Here is an 18,194-nt window from a genome sequence, read left to right as displayed (position 1 = left end):
GTACTACAAAAGGAATTAATAATATTTGTCCCTCCTATATTTTTGTGATGTATGTTCATTGACATGCTGCTATCTTTTTTTTTTAAATGTCCGCAGTTTCACATTCTAAACTCCTGCTAACCTTGAGGAAAGTAATGCATACAATACAGAATAAAGCCCAGATGGATAGAGTATTTCCCACATACATTGTAAGTGGATGTATCAGAGAAGCCTGTTAGTCAATATTGAGCAACCACGGGAGGCTGATTGCAGATTAAGAAGAACAGGGGGACAAAATCAAGGAGTTTCCAGAATTCTTTAGATCATAGCTTTTGGAGGCATGTAAAAAGGCTTAGCTTTCAATAAGGATGCTGTAGACATTTGCTTAACATATTCTTGTGAAGCCCCTCTGGGCCTGGGGTGGGCTGCAGGTGGTGAAGAGGCTGGGAGAGCATTGCCACCAGCTGTGAGCTGGAAGCCCAGCTGAAGGACACTCTTCCCCTCCTCCAGGCTCAAAGCTTGGGGCAGTTTGATACAGGAACTATTTCTGTCTTACACTGACCTGTGTGTTAATACGGACTTTGATACACAAACCTTTAACTGAGGGAGAAAAGTATGTCAGAAAAGTGCTTGCTCCTGTGGGATTTTGGCAGGAGAATGAATGCATGATTTTAATCAAGGCAGATTTCTGCCAGCCATGTTCAAAAATCCGGTGAAGAACCCTAAGATCTCTAGCTCCTGAAATTATTATAGTTAGGAGGAGGGAGTGAGTCAGGTCAACGTGGCAGAATGGAAGCAGAAGTCACTCAGCTCTGAAAGTCATGACTGCTAGATCAACCTGTTAAACTCCCACAGTAGGCTTTCTCTTTTCCCTACCTACTTATTGCAGATGGCGGGGAAACTTCATGCCGTGTGCGCACGTTAAATGAGATGAAGATGATAAAGGATGAGTAAGCGAATCTGCACTCAGTGACCACTCTGCTATATAAAAATGTTCTGCTTTGCGATATATGTGTGATTTCATTCCCTGTAAATCATACGTGAAACGCTTACCAGCATCTAGCATATAAGGAAATAAGCTCAGAGAGGTTAAGTAACACACACAGTCATTCTGTTAGTCTATTTTCGGTCCTGTCTGTCTGATTCCAAAGATTATGCTGTTTCAAATAGTATGCGTAAACAGAAATCCCATTGTTTATACTCCTTTTGTTATGTGATAATCTGGCATTTTGGCTACTACGTATGGGTTCACCTAGTTGTGTAAATTGACTGTTTTAGGAGAAAGAGTAATTCCTTGCATAAAAGTAGGTCACAGTCGGGAGGATCAATGAGTAAAAATGTTACTATCAAGCTGATACCTTTTTGTTTATCTGCTTCACTTTGGCATAGACTGTGGCCATCTTTCATCTCTGTTCTTTTTCTGATTTCTCTTTTGTTGCTTATTAAACAGCATTTAACATCAGACTCTAATCTTTTGATGGATTTCAGCCCCAGTGAGCTGATTTCATGAGCCATTTGTGCAATGAGCTCTCTGAAGTAACTTTTTGGCAATGGGGCAGAATTTCTCTTTGGAGATTTCTGAAAACCTGATATTGAATGTGGTTGGTGCCCCTTTCAGAGCCTCCAAGAAAAGGAAACCAAATCTTAAGGTAGATTCTGTGCCTTTGTGGTCCTGTGACTCCTCATGAGTCACTCTGAGTGCTCTGGGCAGATCTGTCCACTGTGCTTCTGTGGGAGCGGGTGGCATAAGATGTGGAAATCACAAAACACTAGCAGAAATCAGTTTGCTGCCATTTCTTTTCAAGCAATTTGTAGCCATCGGATCTTCCGTATTTCTGCCACTGTTTATACACCTGCAACCCTAACTGTGGATGCAGTGATTTTAAAGAGCTAATCCTTCTTCTAGTGGCACCTAATTTTTTCCTCTAGGACCAACCTTTCTATCTGGTGACTCTGTCCTGTATCAGAATTTACACTTAGTGCAAAGGGACATGGTGGCGAACTCATGAAACCTGTGTGATGGTCAGAATAGGCAAAGAAATTCTATCTGTGAACTTCTATTCCAGTGTCCCATCCTCTCATGGCTGCTTTTGAGTGGTGGGCTACTTTGTTTTGCCATTTCCATATTGGTTATAGGACTGTTCTTCTGAGAAAAGATTCTCTTTGGTCTGGTAATGTAACAATTTCTTCAAATTACCTCCTTCCTTGCTTTTTCTGCAGATCTGCTGAGCCAGATGGAATTATGGCTGAGCTCTTCTCCATCTCTTTATCTTGCAAATATTCTGATTGATGAAGAAATCTATTTATTGTAGCTTGAATGTCATTGGCTTACCCTTTCCTCTGACCCAGGGGTGAGCTGTCAGAGGGGCATCTGGTCTACCTCCAAACACTGCAGGGACACAGCCGGGCATATTATAAATTGCCCATTGGCATGCTGTCTGCCTGACAGAAGAGCAGAGTCAGTTCTGGATACTTGCCTTGGTTTGCCACCAATTTCTGCTCTCAATGAGAGGTTAGGATGATGTCATTTCACAGATATTTGAGGAAAACTTGCCATTACTGAGTCCAGAGGTTTCGATGAATTTAATGGATATTTACAGGTGTCTTTGAATGTGACTTTTGTTAGGAATTCACCTGGTTCAAATTTCCTGTGCATATTAAGTATGAATATAAATTTAGTTTGTCCATATGATCATATTTTGAGCATTATAACCTATAATCACGATTTCAAAAATCAAAGGGCGAGAGGATTCCTTAGCAACATTTCAAATCTGCTCACCTAAACATTACAATTTTTTTCTTTCAGGAATTTGAACTTGGCAAATGCAAAGAAATATCTGACATTGCAAAGGTGAAGAAAAATGTTAGTTCCTTGGCACACAAGCAACATCAGTTCCTTTCTGGCCTTGCAGGGTCAGGACTCTGGGCTCCAGGGAAGTGAAACTGTGAGTGAGGGAGTAACTGCTGTACTTGCAGGCTGTGCATCCAGAATTAAGCAAACCTAGCATTTTCTGTTGTACTAGAACCCATTAGTATGTTTCAATACTATATTTATTTTACTTTCCTGCTTCACGGATTAGCAAGTGACTTCAGAAGAAAGTAGTTCACTTAGAATTCTCACATTTCTCATCTTTTCAGTTGCTTTACTAGAAGACTAATATGTAATATAACAGTGATTATTTTAAATGTTATACTCCTTCTTGCCTTACTGACCCAACGGTTTATATATTCATTTTCTATTGCTTTGTAAGAAATTGCCACAAATCAGTGGTTTAAAACAACTCCCATTTACTAGCTCAGAGTCCTACAGGATGAGTGGGTTCTCTGCTTAGGTTTTCACGCAGTGAAATCAATATGGCACCTTGGCTGAGCTGTCTTCTGGAGGCTTTGGGGAAGAATATTCTTTCAAGTTCATCCAGGTTGTTGGCAGATATTACTTCTTTGTGAACTCCATACTTACCTAGGGGTTGTGCTCAGGTCCTTGCCTCATGATACCCTCCATCTTTGGAGCTAACAGTGGAGAATCTTCTCTCCTGTGGAATCCCTCCCATGCTTCAAATCTCTCCAACCTTGTCTCTGATCTCTAGACCCAGATTTAAAGGGCTCATGTGCTCAGGTCAGTCCGGCCCAGATGATTTCCCTGTCTTAAAGCCAAGTGTATCACATGACATAATCCAAGCAAAGTAAGAGCCATCATATTTATTCTTGGAGATTATGCAAGGCACATACACCAAGGTGTGAGGATCTTGGGGGGGAATTTTAGGATTCTGCCTCTCATAGTTTATACTAATGATCACAGAGTATCAGTGTGAAAAATCTGCAGGATACATCCTTAATAGAGTCCCTATAGGAAGAAAAGGAGACACTGCATGTAGTTTCATGTCTCAGAGGATGGTTTACCATCAGCATCAGCATGGATTTCCATAACAAGGAGTGTCATTTCCTGAGTGGTCCTATGATTTTTTTTTTCTTTTTGAAGGAGATAAAGTATTTTAAACCCATTTTATTTTAAATTTGTCTTGATAGAGGTGGTTCACCCTTCTATAGCTCAGATATTCTATGGTATAAATAATAAATAATATCATTACAGGATCAGTTAAATCTTTGTTATAATTTTGGTAGAAACTTAAATGGCTTCTTGCTTTTCACTAATGCTACATCACCTGTATGGACTACCTAATTCAGTTTTTCCACATCTGGAGTTTTGTGGCTATTAGTCTCCTGAAGGACTAAGCTTTGAAACAACAGAATGTAGTGGGGCTTTCCACCAATAGGAATTAAGCATAGTTCTGGAATGTATCATCAAGTGTTAGAAAACTAAACAATCACACTTCATTCAAATCCTTAGTATATGTCCCCAGTGTGTCTGGTATATCAGTAGTCAACTTTTAAACTTGAGTTTTTCTGATTTTAATCAAGCTTGGGTGAAACCCACATATGTTTATTTATTACTTGAAATTTTGTGTCATTTAAAAATAAACCAGTATCTGGGAAACTCAGATATAACAAAGAGAAAAAAGAAAGTATAGTTGGCCTTTGAACAATACAAGGTTAGGGGTGCTAGACCCAAGCACAGTTGAAAATCCAAGTATAAATTTTGACTCTTCAAAAACTTAACTACTAATAGCCTACTGTTGCTCAGAAGACTTACCAAGAATATAAAGTTGGTTAACGCATATTTTATATGTTATGTAAATATTTTATATGGTGTATTTTTATATATTTTATATGCTTTATATTATATATATAGTACAAATATATTTTTATTTATATTATACATACTTTATTTTACAATAAAGTAAGCTAGAGGGAAGAAAATGTTATTAAGAGAATCATAAGGAAGAGAAAATACATTTATAGTACTATATACGGTATTTATTGAAAAAAATCGCCATGTAAGTGGACCAATGCAGTTCATGCCTATGTCGTTCAAGAGTCAACAATATATGTCATTCCATGTAAATTAGTCTAAAACACAAACTTTTGTGGGACACCTGGGTGACTCATTCGGGTTAAGTGGCTGTTGGTTTCAGCTCAGGTCATGATCTTAGGGTCCTGGGATGGGCTCCGTCCTCAGTGAAGAGTCTGCAAAAGTTTCTCTCTCTTTGTCCCTCTGTCCCTGTTACCCCACTCCCCCCAAGTCCATTGCCTGGCTCACATTCTCTCTCTCTCTCTCCCCCAAATAAATAAATAAATCTTTTTTTTTTTTTAATGCACAAACTTTTGTGTTAGGGAGACCTAAATGTAACGATCAGCCAAACCTACCAATCAGGCAAGTGATTTAATCTTTCTAAAGCTCAGATTTCTTATTTCTATAAATTTAAGTACATTAATGTTACTCTTGCATAATAGTTTATTTGTTCAGAAACATTTTTAAAACCTACCCAATACCTGAGCCATGTGAAGCTCTGAGGACATAGCTCTGTATTATGAATATCTGAGGATCTTCATATGTTTTATGGGCGAAACAGATACACCTTGTATAGAATTAATGGTCTAAAAAAAGCGTTAGGGTAAATGCAACAGTATGTTTAAAGTGCTTATCCTATTGCCTAATACCATGTGGAAACTTAAAACACTGTATATTCTTCCTTTCCTTTTCCCTTCCCAGTCTTACTACCGTAAGACGTGTCATAACTACAATTCTGATAAATCAATCTGAGAAGCACCTTGTTGCTGGTGGACTCTTACAGAAAATAGCATGACAAGTTATAGTTGAGGAAGTGAGGTTGTGTAGTGAACTGAGTTCCTTTTTTTTTTTTAAAAGATTTTTATTTATTTATTTACTTACTTGAGAGGGAGAGAATGAGAAAGAGAGAGAAAGCACAAGATGGGGAAGGGGCAGAGGGAGAACAGACTCCCCGCCAAACAGGGAGCCCGATACGGGACTTGATCCCGGGACTCCAGGATCATGACCTGAGCCGAAGGCAGTCGCCTAACCAACTGAGCCACCCAGGTGCCCCAGGAACTGAGTTTCCTACTAGAACTGTGCCTTTCAGCAAAAGGAGATTGGTGCTTTCAGTCCGAAGATGAAGTCGCAGCAGTTTTCATCAGAAATGTTACCCAATCACAGAAAACTTGGCAACATTTACCTAATGGATATCCAAGTCTTTACTAAAGGAAGATTCTCACCGTTGACACTAGTGCCTAGTGGTAAGGGGAGAGATGGTGATAATTGGATTAATAGGAAATATTTCAGTTGTTTTTCCAGCTTTACAGAATGAGTTGTAAATCGTTTCTCTTTTGGTCCCTGCAACATCACTAGTAGAAAATGAGAACCCTTTCGTTTCATCTGTAGAGTTTTATGCTACTTTAGATGGAACATCCATAGAATGCTGTGAATTTAACCACCAAGGATGATAGTCCTATCTTGCCAGCAGAGTGGAAGGGACCGGAGAGGGCAGTTAATGTATGGGGACATTTGCAGTAAAGTGTCTTAGAGTTGTAGCTTTTTCTGGGCCTTGACTAAGTTTCTGAATACCATCCAGCCACCTGCAAGTCTGTCTGGGAGTTGAGATGCTGATCACTCAGGTGATGTGTTGTGGAAAAGTGTGGCTATGAAATACTCTGCATCCTTTGAATAAACAATAAAAAGGATAAGAACAAGAATTGCTGACATTAGAAGTAGTTTATTGGTATTTCTGTGGCTTTGTATCTACAAAATATCATTATAATCCAGAGGAATTTTTAGAATGCAACCTCCATCTGTTCATCTTTCCACTCAAAGAGACTTCAGTATTCAGTGACAGAGCCGCTTTAATCTCTGCCCATGAAAACATGTTGAGGGGAACATCCATCAGGGGGGTTTTTTTTTGGTAAAGATTTTATTTATTTTTGAGAGAGAGAGAGAGAGAGAGAGAGCACGCATGCACAGAGGGAGGGGCAGAAGGAAAAGCAGACTCCCCACTGAGCAGGGAGCCCAGTGTGGGACTTGGTCTGTGGACCCCGCCTGGGATCATGACCTGAGCTGAAGGCAGATGCTTACCCGACTGAGCCACCTGGGCGCCCCTCACAGGATTCTTTTAAAACAAAATTTTTTGCTAATACATACCAGATAGCGATGGTGGTTCGTTTTTGTCCCCAGTGATTCCTAAGTACCTTCTACGCAACCTATAACTCCTCCAACAGTCTTCAGGGGCCTATATTTTCCTTTTTCGTCCCCTCCACTTGGAATTGACAGTTTGTGGACAAAGGGTAACAGATCCTTCCAGTACACAGGTGTGGCAGACTGAGCCAGCCCCTTTTTGCATTTCAGGCACTCCCTGTTAAGCAATCGGAGCTGAGTGAGCAGTAATTGAGGGAGGAGGCCAAACACTCTGCAAAGCAGGGAGTGGGTAGGATTTTATGAAAAGGACTGTGTAGCAAAACAAGTTCAGACTTCTGGGATTCTTCTCCAAGCAGCAGCAGAGGCAGTTCTCAGTCGCTGGCATGCGGCTGGGCCCCATCCATCCTGGGTGGAACATGCTGCAGTCTGCAAAGCCGGCAGCAGATTGCAGTCCTCTGCAGTGTGGCGGGACAGCAGAACTCATGGAGTTTGAGCGTGGCCGGACAGCAGAACTCATGGAGTTTGAGCCCTATTCTAGCTAGAATACCAAATGGGAGACGTTCCTTTAGTGAAGCATTTGAAGGCAAAACAATGAAAGCTTTCCCCGTCTCAAAATAGCCTGCCCTCCCTCTAGCGCTGCTTTAGGAACATGGACCTGTTTTGAGCAAGGCGAAGCCACAGCTGGTCCTCACAGCATCATTAAATCTGGTTTTTCCATGATATGGAGTCTGTGGAAGGACCCCGATGAGCTCATTTTCTCCTGAAGTGCTATATATATATATGGATAGCATCTTAGAGTTGCCCATAAAATGGCTCCTTCCATACTTTTTTAGATACAAGAAATATTTCAGAAACAGGCTAATCAATCACAGGGTAATCACCACTCTGCCTTATTAACAAAACCTCCCTTTGTGATTTTTTTGCAGCCACGACAGCCCAACCCTGACTGGCGTTACTCTGCCTCCCTCCGAGCGGGAATGCACAGGTATGTAGGTCCTTCCTTTTTTTTTTTTTTTTTTCCCGTCGGGAGAACTTTAACTTTGTATGGCTCGGACACATCCTGTGTCCAGGAGCTGGAAACTGCTGTCAAACTGAGAAGTTTTAGATACTTTGCCAGGAGAAAGTAGTTCCTTTTGTCTCCATATCTCTTCCTTGAAACATTGGAAGTAGTGCCAAATGCTTATCAAGGGCTGGCAAATGAGAGTTCCCTGTACAGTTACAGAGACAGGCTGCTGGGTACTTTCTCCCATCAAAAGTTCTGTAAGGAAATAATTACAACTTCCTCTATCCCTTCCCCACCTATACTTTCCATCCCTCCCTTAGAAGTTATAATTAATCCCGATGATTTTGGACCCAAATATAAGTACGTGTTTTCTACCTTGGTTTTCTGTCACACGTCGACTCTTATATCCTTTTTTTTTTTTTTCCGACTCTTATATCCTATTAACCACAATAACTGGCTGTTATTCTTGTTCTTGTTCATCCATATTAGAATCTCCTTATCTTTCCCATCTTGTTACTCTCTTGTTCCTATTGATGGCATGGGCTCTTTAGCGGATGAGCCATGTGAAAGGCCTTTATTGAATATCTGGAGACCAAATCTATCTTATTTTAAATGAAACTAGAGTAATAGTATTACTCTAAGACTCAGATTAAATATAATTTTGGTTTCTCTACTTTGTCTCTTTGACAGTAATTGATTAACTACCATTATCCCCAGAGCTGATTTAGTGCCATAGGGCCAAATAAAAGATTTTTTACTTTGGAAACCAGGAAACTAATGATCACTACCCGCAAAAGGATTTTGTTTCAAGGGAGGAATGAACTCTAAACTTAAGCCCCTCAAAATGTCTGGGCAACAGTTCAGTAGATCTTTAAAACCTACATCGGTCTCTAAAGAGAGAGCTTACAAAGTATGTGTTAAGTTAATGAAAAATTGGAGCGCCTGGGTGGCTCAGATGGTTAAGCGTCTGCCTTTGGCTCAGGTCATGATTCCAGGGTCCTGGGACCGAGCCCTAGGTCAGTCTGCTTCTCTCTCTCCTTCTGCCTGCCGCTCCTCTGCTTATACTCTCTCTGTCCACTAAATAAAATCTAAAAAAAAAAAAAAGTTAATGAAAAATTAGTTTTAAGTCCATTTAGAAATGCATTAAAGTGAAATAAATTAACATAGTCTCAAGCATTACATTACAAGTCGAGCAGAGATCACTATAATGGGTGCTATTTCTGAACAAGAACCAATCGGTGAAGGCCTGAAGATCAGCAGTGGGCATAGTGAGATGTCACATTGGAACCTGGGTCATAATTTTAGCCCAGAAACACTTGTGCGGATGTTTGAATACTGGTGGCAGGAGGGCTCTTCCTGTTTGTTAGTGACCAGCTCATGCTTTTGCCTGCATCTGAGTTACTGTTGCAAACCATGCAGTAAGGGAAAAGCATGGTTTATAATACCAGATGTTTCTCTCCTGGCTGAACTAGTGCTTTACTTGAAAAGTGTCAAAGCCATGAGATGTGCCTTTAAAGCTACATTTGAAATAAAATGCTAAAATATATCACTTCCTTACTCCATTTTCAAATGGGGGGGAAAAGCCAAGTGTGCTCCTATTCAGGTTTCAACTAAGATACCATGAGATATAAGTAGGATGAGGAATGAACTAAAAGGTGCAGCTAAATGTAACTTATTCCTCATAGTACAGTACACTGAACATGTATTAGAGTTGTAAACTCAAAGAATACTCTTCTCTTTTTACACACGTGCTTGGCTTCTTGGCCGTTCTGGCCTCAAACCTCATGCAACTGTTTTTTTTGGAAATTCTGCTTTGAGTTGAGCTGGTTCCAGGGTGGATATATCTCCAGAATGAATCTGACTGAACCCATAGAATTTGCTGGAAGAATCTGGGAACACATGAAGGATATTAATATTTGGGGGGGAAAGATTCTAGAATGTAAATGAAAGGGAAGAATTGCAGTAGGGCAGAGCTTAATGAGTGAATTTTGATTAGATATATTATTCAGAGTCAAGAGTGAAAGAATATTCAATTGATAGATGGGCTTCCCCCACAATAGTTCATCTGCTTCGCTGCCTCACATAACCCTTCAAATAGTAGTGTAAATTTTGAGTAACTTAATTTGCAAGACGAACCAATGTCTTTTTGAAAAGAATCCTCTAGGGGCGCCTGGGTGGCTCAGTGGGTTAAAGCCTCTGCCTTCGGACCCTGCTTCCCTCTCTCCTCTCTGCCTGCCTCTCTGCCTACTTGCGGTCTCTGTCAAATAAATAAATAAACTCTTAAAAAAAAAAAAAAAGAAAAGAATCCTCTAATTCTGGTGAGGATTCTTTGGGATGATGTTTACTCTTACGGTCCCGTTTGTTCCTTCCTTCATCCATCCCACAGGTATATGAGGGTCTCCTATGTGTGAGCATTGAACATATGTAAATGAATATGATGTTTGCCCCATTCCTGAAGGGTTTATGTTCTATCTCTGCTTGCCTCCAAAGGAGTCCCAGTTCATGCCTCACTCCCTGCAATATTTCGTGCTGAATCAATCTCTTCTGAATTGGGACCCATGAGTGGTGGTGATAGGCTTCCTCAAATCCCAGGAAATATAGGGTGTGTGGTCTATAAGTAAAAAATACAGAAAGAGTAAAACATGAAACACGTTAAGAAGTAATTGGGTAACTAATTTGGAATAATGCTACAGTCAACAAATAATTTTCATGTATTTTCATCTTTGCTATAGAGGACCCAGAAACAAGAGAATCAGCAAGAGAGGCCTGGGGCTTCTGAGAACAAGTTCTCCTCATCTGGTTCAGCAATAAGGTGTTAAAATGGCATTAGCCCTCGGAAGGGCTTCCTATTAGATTTACTGAACACCATGTGGCATTAATGACAACCAGAATTGCCACAAAGATAAAACATGTTTATTGCCCGAATAGTATAACAAGCAGGAAGTCAATGATGCTTTTGCAGTTTATATAAGGTAACTGCTCAGCAGTCATTGCTTCAAGTATGAGTACAGTGTGTTAGCCGTAGCTCTGCCTTCAGAGAGCCATGCGCTTTCTCAAGGTGGAAGAAGATCTGGAAAGTCGTTTATGGTTAACCATTATTTGGGTCTGTGTGTTTCCTCAGCTCTGTGCACCTGGAGGAGGCTGGCATTCTACGGGCTGGTCCAGGAGGGCCCGATCAGCAGTGGCCAACAGTATCCAGTGCAACACCAGGTAAAGACCCAAGGTCTCTCTTCTTGCTGGGTTCTAGAAGGCAATCAGATGACTTGTTTGTTTGTTTTTTTAAGATCAGGAATGCTAATGGTTTTCTTTTTAGTCTTTCTTCTTTTCCATACATGCATGACTTCCTTATACTCTTGCATGATTATTTTGATTTTCTACTTAATGTCCTCCAAGAATTAAAAACAGAGAAGAGTGCACGTGTATATAAAGTTCTACTGTAAAGTAACCAGGGGTCTTTCGTGTGCTTAGGCTATCTGAGCCACACAGAGAAGATCTGGTGGCCTCATGCGCAGAGGTGACACTGTTAGCAAAGATCTTTTGGTTGAAGACGACGCAAACCTGTTCAGAGTGGTAAGCAAAAGGGAGAAACATAGATCTACAGACAGATATGTGCAGTGGAGTTTCTCATGGAAGTGGAAAGTATAAAAACCAAGGCACCACTCTCTTTGACTCCAGGTCAAAGTCAGACCTGCTTCTCTCTGCATACCTCCATCGTTCTGCAGACTGACTTTTACTGCCTTGACATGTACATTTGCACACGTGACTGTCTCACAGTTTCTTAGTTTAGAGGACCAGTGAGGGCTGATTCCTAATCCATACTTTCAGGAAATAGAATCTACTAGATTGGATCAAGAACCCAGTGGCTGGGAGGGCATAGAAAAATTCCTTAAGCTCATAATTCCTTCGTTTCCTTATTCTCACCTAATCACTAAAGCAATGTCATACAATAAACATATGGCTTTGTGGGCCCATTCCCACGACAGTTTTCAGAAAGAAAGGATTTCAGAGACTGAAAATGGTGTCTATCACAATCCTCTATTAATAGAACATCACGATGATGATAATAGTTCCTGATTATTGAGCCATAATCTACCTGGACATTGTGCCGAGCACATTAAACATGTGATCTCATTTATCCCCCATGACAGCCTTGCAAGGGATTTATTATGACTATTCTACATACGAGAAACTGGAGACACAGAGAGGATAAGAAACATACGCAGGTTCATGTAGTTTGTCAGTGGCAGAGTAGGATTCACACCCAAGTGTGTCTAGCTCCAAATCCAAGTGTATGTAGCACTTATATTCCTAGCATGGCTGGGATTCCTGCAAGAACCCATCCAAATTCAAATACATACACAGATACATTACAGATGACACAAGTGTGCGTCTGAAACATTCTTTCCAAAAATAATCAGGTGCCTTTCAATGATTAGGCTATCGGAGTAACATGTGCAGCTAAGGGCCCATTTTTGCTGGCAACTCTAAGGGCTTTCATTGATTCTAATCAGCCAGCATTTGCTATTTATGAATGTGGCATGATTCAACTAAAAGTCACATTTGTCAAAAAAAAAAAAAAAACCACAACAGAAAATGCACAAGTTAAAGCAATTCATTAGGGAGTAATATTGCCAGATGGCAAGGAGAGGAACATGAAATAGTTCATTGACAAATCTGCAACCCCAGTGCCAGGGATGGAGTGAAGAAGTGATGGAGGAGGACAGGCTGTTGGGCTGCCCAGCACTGCAGCATGGGAGGCACCGAGAAGGTTAAGATCTGTTCCGAAAGCAGCTACACCCACGCCCTGCTCACCTGCCTTCATTTTAGGGCTTTTCCTGTTCTCACGGAGCTTTGTAGGTCACTCTGGTGAGCCAGGAACTAAGTCGGAAAACATTTTCCCTTTCATGGATGATGCTGGCAGATGATCCTAGGCAGATGTGCAGTAGGAACCGTCCGCCAGTTTTTTCATTTGCATCTGGCCCAGGTCTCTTTCCTTCAGACCTGAAAGAATGTTAGGAACCCCTCTTCTTGACAGAAGATAAGGAAGGAGTCGCCATTTCTCCCCTTCACCATTGTTTAATCCCTTCTGCCCAGGACTGTGCCTGGCTCCTGACGCACGAGTCACCATCCTCACGGACTGAGCTGGACACAGCTCCTGTCTTCCACGTAGTCCATGGGTGACCTCACCATACTTTTCCACACACCTCCTCACCACTGACTTAAAGTTAAAGGGAAGCCCCTCTGCTTTCTGCACTGTCCTTTCAACATTTTTAGGTTTTAGGCCTCAAAAATATGTTCTGCTGAGTCAGTAAGGAATACGGCATAAGGATTAAGATCATGGAATCAGATCTGAATCAGACTGCAATTCCAGACTTCCTTGCTGGGTGAGCATAAGCAAATTGCTTAAATTCGTGTTTTCCTATTACTCCATCTGTAAACTGGGTATAGTGATAACCCCTCTCCTAATGAGTTGCCATGATTACTAAAGATGAAAGAACTGAATATAGTGCTTGACAAACAGTGTTAATAAATGCCTAATTTTATCTTTTTTTTTTTTTTTTCTGGAATGGTTTTGCACGATCCATGACATGGCCTAGGCTGATGACCTGGCGGCCAGAATTCAGTAATTCTCATTTCTGGACCCAGAGACACACCCTCTAAGGTTGTCTGGATCATCCTGACATCTGTACAGTCCAGGCACTCTCCCTACACCCCTAACCCAGCTGCCCTTCTGGAAATGGAATGAGGAGGCTTCATTAGCTCTACCCAGAGAAAAGGAAAATGCTTCAAAACTTGTTTATTTCCGGTCCCAAGAAGAACCTGCCTTTCATTGATTCTGTTGCCCTTAGTGCCTCATGATGAAGGTGCATTTGCTTCCAGAAGGTTTCCTCTTGTTGCCTGGGTCTCCTTACATGTGTCTGAGACCCCCTCATGAACCACTACCTTTTCACACCTAAAAGAGCTGCAGCCTGCGGGTGGGAAGAGAAAGAGGCAGTCTGTACCCCAATCCTCATTCACATATCTTCCTTGTGGTTGTTTCTCCTCCACTGATGCATTCTCTTGCTTTGTTGACAAACTGTTCATTTATCTTCACAGTCCACAAAAACCTAGGATAAGATGCCATGCTCCGAAAGGATCCATGGGGACATCACTAGGTGATGTCTCTTGCAGGATAAACAAGTCAGGCATCAAATTGGTTAATCCTGATTTCTGGTCCCCTTCTCCAGCCTCACCTTTGTGTGAGCAGACAGGACAAGGGCTTCTTCTTTAGCAGCTTCCGGTGAGACTGAGCAGAGGAAAGAAAATGGGCTGAGGAGGGAGAGCATCCAGTTACAGCTTCTTCAGAGAGAGGGATGGGGCCGGAGGGGGGGGAGCAGCGTTAAAGGGCCAGTCATTCCCGTTCACAACTCTCACTTTCTCAATGTGAATGGTCTGAAGAGGTTTTAATGGGTGCCCTCTTGTGATCAGTTCCTAGAGGGAAGCCCAGAGGTTATTAAAAAGACTGCCCCTGCCTTTGAGAGAGCCTGTCTGGCCTCAGCGCACCAGGCTGCTTTGCTATCCCCTAATGCTTCTTCCAGTCCCCCTTTTCTACTTTTCATTACCTCAGGCAACAGATTATTTTTGGAGTGGGAGATCCTATTTTCAAAAGCACTCAGGGACTTCCAAAAACACAACTCACTGCCAAATATAACACTATGGCTTGTCAAGGAAGACCCCAGGGGATCGGGACTAGGCAGTGGAAGGTTAATTAGGCAGGCCGGATGGCTAAGGCAGGGAGACCTAGGGGACCTTAGTTTAGAGTGACGGGACGTGGTTCTCAAAGTACAGTACTTGGAGCAGCCGCACTAATTCCTTCTGAGTCAGAAATTTTCAGAGTGAGGCCCAGAAATCTGTGTTTTAACAAGCCCTCCATGTTCTCCCAATGTACCCCAATGTTTAAGAACTGGTATAGAATTGAGAGTAAATATTCCTGAGGTTGCATGATATCTTTGGAGGCTCAGAAACCATGCGAGGAAGGCATCTACTCATGATTCTTGCAGGAAGCAGGAGCCCTGTCCCTACATCAGAGAGAGAATCACTAAGAGTTCAGGCTCCAGGTCAGAGTAACCCTTCTTTGAATTCTAGCTGCACCGCTGCACAGTTCTAAGTCCCTTATTTAACGTTTCTGATTCCTAGTTCCCCTGTAAGATGGAGAAAATAGTGGCGCCCACCTAATAAGGTTGTAACAAGAATTAAATGAGATAATACATGCATGCTCCAGAACCTGGAGAATAACATTTGGTAGATGGTAGCACTTTTTGTGATTTTCCAAGGTATGAGTCTATCTTTCACATTGAGAATTTAGGTCTGAGTTGTTCTGAGTTGTCTCTGTGGGAAGGCTCTATTCTGGAGATTTTTCTTAACGCACCTGTTTTTATTTTTGTTTTTTCTTATCCCTGGGGGATAATTTTTGCCCTGGTTTGCCAGATGTCTTTACTCTGTGGATGACGGACACAGTTTGTGTGCCCTAGTTTTATGCGAGGCGGGGGGCGGAGCGAGATTCATGCTTTTATTTGTTTTAGGGATTCCTACCTCTCTGGCAAAATCACCTTTCCATGAAGGGGCTTCATGTAGAATCTATCTCTGACTCTTCTCCTGAAAGAAGCCATGATCCTTGAGTTTTTTGGAATCCGTTCAGGAGTGCTGCCAACACAAATTTTCCCACTTCATGAGTGAGTGCAGCCTTAAGCCTTGTTTGAGGATTTAGAAAGCCTGCTGTTCCACTAACCTGCTCACCCTCAACTTCTGCTGTTGTCATGGCAATCACGGTCCTGGGAGGTGTGTACAGATCCTTATTAGGAAACAAAATGAGATCAGCAATCTGTGTGTGTGAGGCGGCTCCCTCATTCACATCCATCCACTGCCACCAGCGGCTCAGGGCCAGGCTGAGAGGTCTCTAGCTGAGGAATGTGAGTCCTTGGAAGGTCCACTTTTATTTTCTGGGGGTTCGGGCCTCATCATGTCTGCTGTAGTTCCCTCTGTAGCTTGTGTTTTGTGTTCTGACCTGGCTTGGAGGGAAGGAGCAAGACAGTGTGGGAATGGGGAATTAGAATCCATGAAACTTAAGTCTTCACTCTTTATTCATTCACATTTGCCTCCTCCTTTAGAAAAACACCCTGCATCTTCTATTTTTAATGATCATGTAAATGAAAAACTAGCATGAAAACTTCCTGGTTTTCCCACAATTGAACATTTCTGTTTACTGGGTTTTTTTTTTTTTAAGATTTTATTTCTTTATTTGAGAGAGAGAGAGAGAGCACGAGCGCAGAGGGAGAGGGAGAAGCAGACTCCCTGCTGAGCAGAGAGCCCAACACAAGGCTTCATCCTAGGACCCTGAGATCATGACCTGAGCCAAAGGCAGACACTTAACCGACTGAGCCACCCAGGAGCCCCTCAACATTTCTGTTTAATAAGTGGATTCTGAGATAGTTCTTTCCCTCAACCCTGTGTTTCCTCCAACTCCCTCATTTTTTCCTACACCATTTTTTCCAGGATTGATTAGCTCAGGGCAGAATACAGTAAGGGTTGGGGCCATGATACAAAATAAATAAATTTCTTCCTTAAAAGTGACCCACAACAGAGTTTATATGCCTCCTGAAAATCCAGTCCCATCTTCACTCCAGCTTACGCTTCTGGGCATACATTTTAGAAGGTATAGTGAGGAAAGAAGAGTAGCAAGAACTGTTCCCTTGGGCTCCACTTTCCTTCAAATCCCCCAGAGGCAGAGAAGCAGCTAAGGCAGGGTCAGGAAATGGATACTCATTATAGTTCCTTAGGTTATCATTGATCCATTTAATGTGTCGCTGGAGCATACAGACCGGCCCCTGAAAACTTCATCATGAGAAACAACTTTTGAATCATGTCTTTGGAAAATAATACACTCTTATCCTTCTTTTGTTGAAGAGTGTTGCATGGAACAGTATAGTTTCCCAATTACCTTCTCTTCTAGTTGTGTATGTACACCATAGTTTGTAGCTAAAATTTTAAGCCCTTTATCAAAAGGGAAATCCAGGTTTCTACTGGGAAGATTCTGATGTCTCAAAGGACCAAGGGAGGGCAGCGATCACCAAGTCTGCCACCTGACTCGGCTCAAAGATGACAGGCTCCCTATGTAGCCTGAGAGCACTGTGGCAAAGTGGGTGTGAGTCTATACTTCATTCTAGAGGAAAGCTGGCTTGGATTGTTTGGAATTGGTGGGCTTAGAGCTCCTCTCTGAGAGATGCTTAGACAAAAAGGACCTACCTATAACCTGGTTTGAGGGCAGAGGAGATGTAATAGCTTGTAATTACTTTAAGCTTTGCAGCCCTAGCAAGCATTGCCTAAAGCCTCACTGATTCTAGTAAAATAGAAATGAAAGCCTGTCCCCAGCAAAGCAAGGCTCTTTAATGACAAATATTTTCAGAAAAACTCAGCCCAGATTCCCAAAGAACTTGAAATGTTCATTTCCATAGAGGCAGTCAACTTTGAGTTGAAAAGGTCATTGCCTAATTTGGAGAAACATATTCAGGTCAAGCACTGGTTAGAGCCTAGGGGCCCTTAGGGAAGGGCCATAAGAGAGTTCATTGCTAGGAGACCTGGACTTGAGCATGTGGACTAGAGAGATGCCTCTTCTGCCTCTGCACTTAGAGCTTGCTACCCACCATCAGAAAAGGAGAGGGGAGGTGCCTTGATGGCTCATTGGGTTAAGCATCTGCCTTTGACTCAGGTCATGTCCCAGAGTCCTGGGATGGAGCCCCACCTTGGACTCCTTGCTCAGAGGGCTGTCTGCTTCTTCCTCCCCCTCTGCCCCTGCTCATGCTGTCTCTCTTGCTCACTCTCTCTCAAATAAATAAATAAAATCTTTTAGAAAAGAAAAAGGAGAGGCGCCTGGGTGGCTCAATTGGTTAGGCAATTGCCTTTGGCTTGGGTCATGATCCCAGAGTCCTGGGATCAAGCCCCAGGTCGGGCTCCTTGCTCAGCAGGGAGTCTGCTTCTCCCTCTCCCTCTGCCTGCTGCCTCTACCAACTTGTGCTCTCTCTGTCAAGTAACTAAATTAAAAAAAAAAATTAAAAAAAAAAAGAAAGAAAGAAAAAGGAGAGGGAGCAGAAATCAATGGCATTCCACTCTAATCTCAATGAGACCAAGAGT

General features: G+C 42.1%; 2 protein-coding genes across 5 annotated transcripts in view; both read left to right on the top strand.

Moving 5' to 3' along the window:
• LOC123938189 (protocadherin alpha-3-like) overlaps nt 1–8,002 on the top strand; it is a 158,633-nt gene extending 150,631 nt beyond the window's left edge. The window contains 1 exon segment of the mRNA XM_045999329.1: nt 7,951–8,002. The gene's annotated coding sequence lies outside the window, so the exon portion shown is untranslated.
• Nucleotides 1–18,194, top strand: part of LOC123938185 (protocadherin alpha-C2) — a 117,441-nt gene that overhangs the window by 76,256 nt on the left and 22,991 nt on the right. For all 4 annotated transcript variants that reach the window (XM_045999324.1, XM_045999325.1, XM_045999323.1 and 1 more), the window contains exons 2-3: nt 7,951–8,009; nt 11,149–11,237. In XM_045999324.1, the coding sequence (XP_045855280.1) occupies nt 7,951–8,009; nt 11,149–11,237 (148 nt within the window). The remainder of the gene's footprint in view (nt 1–7,950; nt 8,010–11,148; nt 11,238–18,194) is intronic.

This window comes from Meles meles, chromosome 3 (assembly GCF_922984935.1).
Source record: "Meles meles chromosome 3, mMelMel3.1 paternal haplotype, whole genome shotgun sequence".
NCBI classification, from domain to species: Eukaryota; Metazoa; Chordata; class Mammalia; order Carnivora; family Mustelidae; genus Meles; species Meles meles.
The sequence above is the reverse complement of the archived record's forward strand: the minus strand, read 5'-3'. Positions and strand labels throughout refer to the sequence as shown.